This window comes from Oreochromis aureus, linkage group 6 (genome assembly GCF_013358895.1).
Source record: "Oreochromis aureus strain Israel breed Guangdong linkage group 6, ZZ_aureus, whole genome shotgun sequence".
Taxonomy (NCBI): Eukaryota; Metazoa; Chordata; class Actinopteri; order Cichliformes; family Cichlidae; genus Oreochromis; species Oreochromis aureus.
The window spans coordinates 13,586,017-13,596,442 of record NC_052947.1 but is presented as its reverse complement, the minus strand read 5'-3'; the positions used below and the strand labels follow the sequence as shown (position 1 = coordinate 13,596,442).

Below are 10,426 nucleotides of genomic sequence, written 5' to 3'. Positions count from 1 at the left end.
ATTTCCCCATGGTGACGGAGAATGACCTCTGAGATAAATATGATTTAGACCATGAAAGGACATTACCTTTAAGACCGACTACATGTTCTAGCCTTGCCAGGAGAATATTATGCTCAGCCGTATCGAAAGCCGAGGTTAAGTCTAATAAAACAATACCACTGAGCGCCCTGAATAAGATAAGATAACCTTTATTAGTCCCACACGTGGGAAATTTGTTGAATCAGCAGGTCATTAAAAACTCTAATACTGTCTCTGTACTGTGACGAGGTTTAAACCCAGACTGGAATTTTTCACTGATTCCATTAGTCTCTAAGAAGGTCAGTAATTGATAAAGGACTATTTTTCCAAGATTTTGGCCATAAAAGGAAGTTTAGAGATCGGCCTATAGTTTGCAAGAACATTAGGATCAAGGTTACTTTTCTTGATAACAGGTTGCACGACTGCATGTTTGAATGCAGTCGGAACGCAGCCTGATAACATTGATGAGTTCATTAGGTCCAATGATGTTTAGAGCCTCTTTAATAATACTGGAAGGAAGAATGTCGTGCTGGGAGTTAGAACTTTTCAATTAAAGCACTCCTTTACCAGGATGGTTTTCAGCATGTAGTGGAAAATATTTCTTATTGCTCAGGGAGCTTTGGATCCAGTTGTGCTGACAGAAACAGAGAAATCCATTAAAAACATGCAAATACTCTTATAAGGACATTTTTACAAACTCACCCCCATATTCTCCCATACTTTTGAGCACACTCGTAGTCATCTAGGTAGTGAACCTGTTAACGGGAAATGCATATTTATCACTAAGATATTCAGTGTATCCTTCTATACTTGGTACAAATCATTCGATCTTTACAAATAGCATTCACAAGGATTTACATATAGGATTGTGCCTGGCTATTGTCCCCCAGTACATGACTGGCTTTGGACCCGGGATCGCCATCTTCTCAAATATACCGATGGTCCAGTGGCCGTACCTAGACAGAACATCAAAGGGGTTAAAGCATGAAGGTGCACACGTTCACTCAAACACTGTTTACTGTTAACTTGCTTGTCTGAGCTTGACCAATTCAGCTGTTGCCACCTTGAATCTAAACCGTGTTTTACTGTAACCAGTAACTCACATAACAAATATGCAGATAAATGTGATCAGCAGTATCCATGTTTCTAAAGAGAAGAAAAGAACAAAACCCATGGCTCCCTCTTGCTCGGCTGAACTGAAGTAATCTCTAGCTGATCTCAGAGAGGAGGAGTCCTGTTACATAAACCAGCCTCTTTCCTCTTACCAGGAAAACAGGAAAAGAACTTTCACCCACAGATCTGAGTACATGCCTGGACATGTTTTTCTGTGAGTACAGTATAAGTTTAAAGCTGTTTATATAAAACAATTTGACCAAAAAATGTTCGTAATGACTTGACTGTGCTCCTGTGTGAAAAACACTGTACTTGACTGCTCTGTAACATTCAAATTCCAAATACTATAAGATTAAAGTTCAAACAACAAAACCTTTATGCTAATCACAGCTGTTTTTATTGCATTGTTTTCCTTATTTTGTTTGTTTTGAACTCATAAAGTACAAGTGAGCCCTGCGAAGTCACAGTCAAGCTAGCTGCACCTACAATGTTGTTGCACTTTTCTTACGGATATTACGGTACGGGTGCACGAGAGTCTTCTGTTTTTCACTATCAGAAATTAATCTATAATTCTTACACTAGACACTGAAAATAACAAAAATTATTTACAAATTCTGTAAGAGTTGACAATATATTTCCAAACAATTGTCTTCTCACTATACTGTACATTTCGATTCAACCTGACCATATTCCCAACTACAGAAATTTGCAGTACTGTATTTTTGATATTGTGTGCGGTTTGTTTGTTTGTTTGTTTGTTTGTTTTACAGGAAAACTGTTAGAGGTGACGCAAATATTTCACTGGATTCTGATTTGGGATCAACCTCACTTTTCCTCTTCCACCTCACAGCTCTCTGAAATGTACGGTTTTAGAGATATTACAGTACTGTACTGGATATTCTCATCTTTGAGCTGATATAACACGGGAAAATGAATGGTGACGCTAATATTTCACTGTTTCTTACTGATGCTGCCCCTACTTGTACACAGCATCACTGCACGTCCTACAGTCTAATATGTCATTCAGGTGAACGCCAGAGTACCTGTATTTGTCCAATGTTTCGACCTCCACATCGATGTTCATGGGCATAGTCCCAGTTTTTTCCTTCAGAAGTCAGCCAGCATTTCTTTTGTCTTACTGACATTCAGATGGAGGAGGTGATTTCATTCAAAGCGGAAAATATTCAGACTACAGTACTGTAATTCATGTACTATTAATTTTCTCTTAAACCGTAAAGTTCATTGGGCTGTGAGGCGGTAGAGAAAGAGTGAGAATCTAATGAAATATTTACGTATTTACGTACAGTTTCCCTGTTATAACATTAAAAATATAGATGTTGCATCTTTAAAAAATAAAAATGAACTCACTGAGCCTCACACCGGAATATCGTTGCTACTTGTTTATTGAAAAAACAAGTAGTCACCTGCTCATCGGAAGGTTAGTGGTTCGATCCCTGGCTCCTCCAGTCTGCATGTCAAGTATCCTTGGGCAAGATACGAACCCCAAGTTGCCCTCTGATGCCTCTGTCGGAGTGTGAATGTGTGTGAATATCGTTAGAAAGCACTCAGTTGAGAGACAGTGCTTGTGAGAATGGGTGTGATTGGGTGAATATGGCATGTTGCGTAGAGCGCTTTGATTACTCCAGGAGAGTAGAAAAGCACTTTAATAAGAATCAGTCCATTTACCACTTGTTTACTGAACCTTTTTTGGAGTCACGTGTTCATAACATCTGTGTCCGTTCACTGCCTCCTACAGGACACTCTCTTCTTCCACCTTCTTACAGCACATTCACGTAACACGGCACCGATACTCATACATGCCAACCCTCCCTATTTTTCCGGGAGAATCCCGAATTTCAGTACCCCTCCCGAAAATCTCTCGAATTTCTCCCGATTTTCAACCCGGACAACAAAACTGAAAAACCATATCCCAGATTAGCCCAGCCAAAATAAACTTTTAACATATTTCCAGATAAGAATGTAGCTGTGTAAACTTCAAATATCTGATCCGGTGAGAACAGCAAACTCCCGGCACATTGTTTTCAAACCCCCGCGGTCTTTCCCTACTACGCAGTTAAACATGTTATATAAGTCACTTAAATAACTCAAACACATTATTCTGAAAGCTAGACCGTCCCATTTCACAGTTGCTCAATTCCGGTCTACCCGGCTTTTGGAGGACCCGGTGCTCTTGGCCCACTTAGACCGCGAATAACGGTGACATTTAACTTATTTTATGTCTCCCTAATTCTGAGGTCTCAAGGTTGGCAAGTATGCCGATACTGCCTCTCCTGGCAGTATCAGTATAACAACACACTATGTCCTTTATAACACTCATTCTATCTGTGTGCTTCTTCAGATGAATAACATGAACTTAAGATGTCTGTTTCTAAGAATAATAGCCGTTATGCATACAAATATATTTATATAAATAAATAATTCCTTACGATACCACAATAGACAATAGACAATCAAAAATAGCAGTCAAAAATAGTCAAATTGAGTACTGCAATAGTGCAATTTTATTTAGTCGGGAATAAGTTTAGATTGAATAGAAATGTACAGTGTAGTGAGAAGACAATGTTTTGGAAATATTGTGTGAACTGTGCAAGAATTTGTTGAAAAAAAGTTATTTTCATTGTGTTGTGTAAGAATCATAAATTCTATCTATCTATCTATCTATCTATCTATCTATCTATCTATCTATCTATCTATCTATCTATCTATCTATCTATCTATCTATCTATCTATCTATCTATCTATTTCAAAGGTCGAAGAGGATTGAGTAGTAAAATAGTGACAAATGCCAGGATGCAGAAGACTCGTGTTTCTCAGACAGTCAGCAGCACCCGTATCGTAATATGCGTAAGAAAAGTGCAACAACATTGTAGGTGCGGCTAGCTTGACTGTAACAACGCATGTGAGAGCTCACTAGCCCTGAAGACTTCTGTATCACAAACAGCAGCGCTATTACTCGTGATTATGACGCAGTTAATGCTCCTCAGTCTTTCTCTCCGTTAATCATTCACTTGATACTCTCCGCTGCTATTGGTTAAACTCACACACACTTCCCTTACTCATGCAACAGGTGTGTGCAGCACAAAATAAAAGGCTCTGGTCACGACACTTGTGTTACCACTGAGAGAAGAGAGAAAGAGAGAAAACAGAAAAAGAGACGAGAGAAACTTGGCAGACATGGCGTACTTCTTCTTCTTGTCCGCAGAGACGTGGACCCTGCTGGCTGCCCTCATCACACTGCTGTTTGTGTAAGTTTTAAAAACTACTGGTTGTGTTCAGCTATTTGCATCTTTTGTTCTTCTTTTATTCTCTTACACCTGTTCCATGTTTTTCACAGGTATTCCTGCTGGACATATGGGACATTTAAGAGATTAGGAGTCCCTGGGCCCTCACCTATCCCATTTTTTGGCACCATGTTGAAATATAGAAAGGTGGGTAATAACACTTACACTATATATACTGTATATACTATATCCACTGTGGACTGTTTTAAATGTGTGATCCCTATATTAATGTCTCAGATCCACGCATCACTTTGAATGCTGCCTATGTGCGCAGTCTTAGATCAGTGAACCAGATTTCGTTGCTCTCTCAGTTTATCTACATTTTCCAAAGTCTTGGTAACAGCTTGACCTGGGTCATATTTGCATAATGATCCAAGTACTATTTTCTATGATTTGTAGAATAATTGAAAGATGACACATATTTTTTTTAGTTGTGTTATCATCCTTCTCTGGTGTAGTTGAAGTCCGTTTGATAAGCCCCACCTTCTTTAACTTTCACTATGACCTATGGTCACGCACAGCAGCCTTTGTCCGGTTGCCAACACTACACACTTGATCTTTGTGTGATCTGGTGTTGTTCAGTGCTCTACGTCATAAACAGCCCATGATGTGTTTTAATAATTAGATTTTTTATATCGTTCTTGTTTCCAGGGATTTTTTAACTTTGATGAAGAGTGTTATAAGAAATATGGGAAAATGTGGGGGTAAGTAGTGTTTTCTACAGTGTGTGTTTGTGTGAATCTGAATGCATATACAGTATGTAAATAGGTGAGGTTATTATCTCTGCTTATGCTCCAGTTTTACAGGTGTGTGTGTGTGTGTGTGTGTGTGTGTGTGTGTGTGTGTGTGTGTGTGTGTGTGTGTGTGTGTGTGTGTGTGTGTGTGTGTGTGGCATGAAAAATGAACATATTAATTCTTGTTTTATTAATCCCCTTCACTGTTTATACAGCATTTTTGATGGCCGTCAGCCCGTGTTGTGTATCACTGATCCTGCTATGATAAAAACTATCCTGATAAAGGAGTGTTACTCTTTCTTCACCAACCGCAGGGTTAGTAAGGACATTATACGATTCAATCAGTCTCTTTTTTAAAAATCTGAGCCTCTGTCCTCATCACCAGCTGCTTTTGAATGTTATTACAGAATTTCCGTCTGAATGGGCCGCTGTACGATGCTGTGAACATTGCAGAGGATGATCAGTGGAGGAGGATCCGCAGCATCCTCTCTCCCTCCTTCACCTCTGGGAGACTGAAAGAGGTATGTCCCTCTCTGGCCCTCCGGCTTTTGTTTGATGCTAAAAAACAAAAGAAACAAAAAGCAATTTATAACCAATCTCTCTGTCACTTATGCTGAAACTAGATTAGAAAGAATAGAAAGCATTGCTTTTCAGCTTACTTGGTTTCACTGTTTAAAACTATTTTGGGAGTTTTTTCTTAGACCCATTCAGTTTATATAAGTAGTAAATATAAGAGCACGAGGGAGACATACAATGCAAAAAACATCTATTAACAGATTTTGTTCAGTCTCTAACAGTGGTCCCTGCCCCATTCTCATGGACTGGTGATCTACAAAAACAGTGGTACCTCTGTGCTGTTGTAATTACATCCAGGGTTGACATTTTTAGTTTTTTGGTCTGTTTGTCCCTCAGATGCTTGACATCATGAAGCAGCATTCAGCTGTCCTGATCAGCAGCATGAAAAAGAAAGCAGATAAAGATGAACCTCTAGAGCTGAAAGAGTAAGATCTCTCATACTGTATTCATTTAAATACATCAGAAAACGCGCAGAATCACCTCTTCTAAGTCTGCAATAATAAAGGTCATGTTTGATGTGTTTGTGTGGTTTTGCAGGTTTTTCGGACCCTACAGTATGGATGTGGTAACCAGCACCGCCTTCAGTGTGGACATCGACTCTCTCAACAACCCCTCAGATCCTTTTGTCACAAACATCAAAAAGATGCTGAAATTTGACTTTTTCAACCCCATCTTCCTCGCTGTTGGTAAAGTATTCATTGCATTATTATAACTGCAGCTCATGCATAGATCATCAGTGCAGCTGCTGTCCTTCCTCTTCCATTAATAAATGTCTTCTTTTTAAAAAAAATTTCAGTCATCTTTCCATTCCTGATTCCCGTATTGGAAAAACTGGACTTCGCCTTTTTCCCTGCATCTGTGACAGACTTCTTTTACGCTGCGCTACAGAAGATCAAGATTGAGCGAGAGACCAGCAAGCAAAAGGTACGGCTGTGAGTTTGTGTTTGTACCAATAACCTGTTCTGACATAAGATCACAGCTGTTCTCAGACTGTGTTTGTTGACTTCCAGACTCGAGTGGACTTCCTCCAGCTAATGATCGACTCTCAGCAAAATAATGACTCCAAACAGGATAAAGGTGATACACGGACACACGTCTCCACACATGGAAAAACCAGCTTAAAGCTGTTCTAACGTGTATATCCCTCCTATCTCCTCAGGTCTGACAGATCATGAGATCCTTTCTCAAGCGATGATTTTCCTCTTTGCTGGCTACGAAACGACCAGCAGCTCTCTCACTTTCTTGTCTTACAATTTGGCAACAAACCCTCAGGTGATGAAAAAGCTGCAGGAGGAGGTGGATGCAACCTTCCCTAACAAGGTACGTGAGAAGTGAGAACATCTGGAACTGAACAGCAGTCTTAAAGTGAGAAAAACCTTTCTTTGATGAGATCCCACTTTACTCCAGATTTGACTCCAGGCTTGACTTATCTCCCCTTTAATGCAAACACACATCCTGATTTATACACGAAAATCCATCCATCCATTTCCTTCTATCCAGTTTAGGGTCGTGGGGTGATGGGGGCTAATCCAGCTGTCTCAGGGAGCTGTGTTAGCTAAGGAGGGTTGCAAAGTCAAGTTAAAATCATTTCACAAAGACATAATAAACACAGGCTTCCTTTGCAAACAATATAAAAAGTTCACAGAAGAAAAAGTCACCTTTTAACAATGCATAATGATCAAGTTCATAATAAACTCCCAAATTTACCTATAAGAAATTGTATTTTTTCTTTAATTTTTCTTTCAAGGTTGTTTTAATTGCATTTCCTTTTATCTTATTTTATGCATTTTCCTTGATTACTTACTACATTGTAATAGTGCATACAGACTGTCTCTCCACCAGAAATTCAAACTACTGTTTTAAAATGGGGATAGGTTATTTGGAAACTGTAAATTGCCCATAGGTGTCAATGCGGGAGTGAATGTGAGCGTGAATGGTTGTCTGTCTCTGTGTGTTAGCCCTGTGACAAACTGGCGACCTGTCCAGGGTGTACCCTGCCTCTCGCCCTATGACAGCTGGGATAGGCTCCAGCAAAGGACAAGTGGAAGCTGATGGATGGATGTTTAAAATTTTTACCACTAGATGGCAGAAGAACTCCACAACAAACCACTTTTGGGTGATATCACAAGTGGCTCTGAATGACATCACAGTTTAACTCAATTTGAAAAAAGGTTATTCTTTGCTGATCTTACGCATTTTGATGTGCAGTAAACAAACACAACCTGTCTGGCTTTTATCACAAAACTAAACTAAATCCCACAGTAAATATAATGTGGTATAATAATTTGTGTTATGGTGGTTATATTATTTTACTTAATGATATATAGTTATATATAATGTAAATAAGAAACAATGTTCAGCTTCTCTCAGTATATCTCTATCATCCATCAGTGTACACACTCATGTTTATGTGCTTGTGTTCAGGCTCCCATCCAGTACCAGGAACTAATGCAGATGGAGTATCTCGACTGTGTCATCAATGAGTCTCTCCGATTGTTCCCCATTGCTTCACGTTTGGAACGTGTGGCCAAGGCCAGTGTGGAGATAAATGGCTTTGTGATTCCAAAAGGTATGGTTGTCATAGTCCCCACCTGGCCGATGCATCGGGACCCCGAGATTTGGCCTGAACCAGAGAAATTCAAACCTGAGAGGTACGGAAAGGATTCACACGTGTCTGATGTGACAAAGCAGAATGAAGCTCTGTGGGACATTACCCCATTTCTGTTGTTAATATGTGTGTGTGTGTGTGTGTGTGTGTGTGTGTGTGTGTGTGTGTGTGTGTGTGTGTGTGTGTCTCAGGTTCAGCAAGGAAAACAAGGAGACAATTGATCCGTACATCTACATGCCTTTTGGAGCAGGCCCGAGGAACTGCATTGGGATGCGATTTGCTCTGGTTTTGGTGAAACTTGCAATAGTGGAGATCCTCCAGAGGTACAGCTTCTCTGTGTGTAAGGAGACCGAGGTGAGAGCCCAGATCAATTTGCCTTTTTTATGCTGTATGAAGAGCCCTGTCCCAATATTATTCATGGCTAGTTCAATAGTAATATGGGGGATGCATCCACCGTGTCTATCAGTCCAAAGATAAAAAGTCACGAACTGACACAGCACTTCCATAAAAAAGTTGGATTTTTACGTTTTCCATCAGCTTTTCACCTTAAGTTTTATGGCGATCTGAAATAAGAAGGCAGAGTTTTGTGTATTTGTCATTTATTCTACATGTTATTTCTCTGCAGATCCCCATTGAGTTGGGCGTCCAAGGTCTCCTACAGCCAAAACGACCAATCAAACTGAAGCTGGTGCCACGTTCTTAACCTTCCTGCTAAAAATAAAATGACAATGAAAGATTCTCTTCTTAATTGTGCTCTTTACAAACTGTTTGTGTACAGAAGCAAATGCTAGTTTTTTACCGAAACAGTCCAAGCGTGTACCTCTGCATCTTTTTTCCTTAACTGAGTGACAGATGAACCATTTTACTGATCTTTAAAATCAATAAAGTCCAGATTCTTTTACTCTGTCCTGTCATTATTATGTGTGCCAGATAACTCTGAATGTAATAATTTTGCTGTTCACAGTAGGAAAATAAATGTTAATGTCAATTTTATGTTGTTTCCAAAAACAGTCATCTCAAGGCATTTTATGACCTAAAGTGAATGCCCTACAATACCTGAGAGACCACACAATTGTTTTAGTGAAAGGTTTGGTGATGATGTGGAGGACAACTTTCTTTTGACCTGGAAGACACAGCGAGCAGAACGAGGCTCGGGGTGGGGCCTGGTCGGCGTCACAGAGAGACCACAAACAATAGATAGGAAAAAAAAAATTAAAACTCTGGAGGAAAATGGAGAAAAAAGTTAATGACATGCAACATTGTTACATAAAAGTGTGGGGAGTGGAGAAGAAAGAGTCTGTGCATCATCAGAGGTCTGCCTGCAGCCTCGGGATCACCTGATCCAGCCTGAACTACAAGCTTTTTCAACAAACAAAAGTCTGAGGCATCATCTCAAAGCTAGAGAGGTTCCACAGTGCAGTGGCCTGATAGCTGAATGTGCTGCCTCCCAGTCTACTTTTAGGTTCCCAGGAACCAGACCTGAGTGGGATAAAGACACAAAAGTGCTTTCTGCTGTTGTGTAAGAGCATTAATTACCAAATCTTAAAACAAACAAAACAAAGCTTTACCTTAAGAAATGTATTTCTGAATGAAGCACTGAAGTAAAATAGCCTGTCTTCAAATTAGTTTTTTCCTCCAACAGCGCCCTCAAGTGGACACTTTTCACCCTAAGCTCATGTGCTCCTGCTCCTTCTTCACTGATCCATTCTCCGGGTTTTAGACCATCTTGTTCTTTCCATGTTTATAAACAGAGGCTAGAGATAAAAAAAAAAATCTGAGGTGGGCAAACCAGCTACAGTGCAAACACTACATGTTCTTAAGGTTGGATTGGAAGACTACATGACGCTGGAAATAGCTGAAATCTGTGCCATTACATCAAAACTATAGAATCATATCACTTGATTAGACTAAAATAGGATTTAGCCAAAATGTACAATAATATATGCTTTGTGTTTCAGAAGCTTTAATTTTAGAATTGCATAGTTTTCATTTATTTACATTAGACAGTACAAGCAGTCTTTTGGGCACTAACCGTAACCAGAATCCAGGAAAGACGTGAAAGTGAAAGAGAGGAA

General features: G+C 39.7%; 1 protein-coding gene across 1 annotated transcript; it reads left to right on the top strand.

Moving 5' to 3' along the window:
* Positions 1-1,222: 1,222 nt before the first annotated feature.
* LOC116335296 (cytochrome P450 3A30-like) lies at positions 1,223-9,252 on the top strand. Its single transcript, XM_039613003.1, has 14 exons — positions 1,223-1,345; positions 4,220-4,397; positions 4,487-4,580; positions 5,085-5,137; positions 5,383-5,482; positions 5,575-5,688; positions 6,080-6,168; positions 6,281-6,429; positions 6,540-6,667; positions 6,754-6,820; positions 6,903-7,063; positions 8,168-8,394; positions 8,543-8,705; positions 8,977-9,252. Exons 2-14 carry the CDS (start codon positions 4,327-4,329, stop codon positions 9,052-9,054), a joined length of 1,494 nt encoding a protein of 497 aa, XP_039468937.1. The 5' UTR covers positions 1,223-1,345; positions 4,220-4,326; the 3' UTR covers positions 9,055-9,252.
* The last annotated feature ends 1,174 nt before the right edge of the window (positions 9,253-10,426 follow it).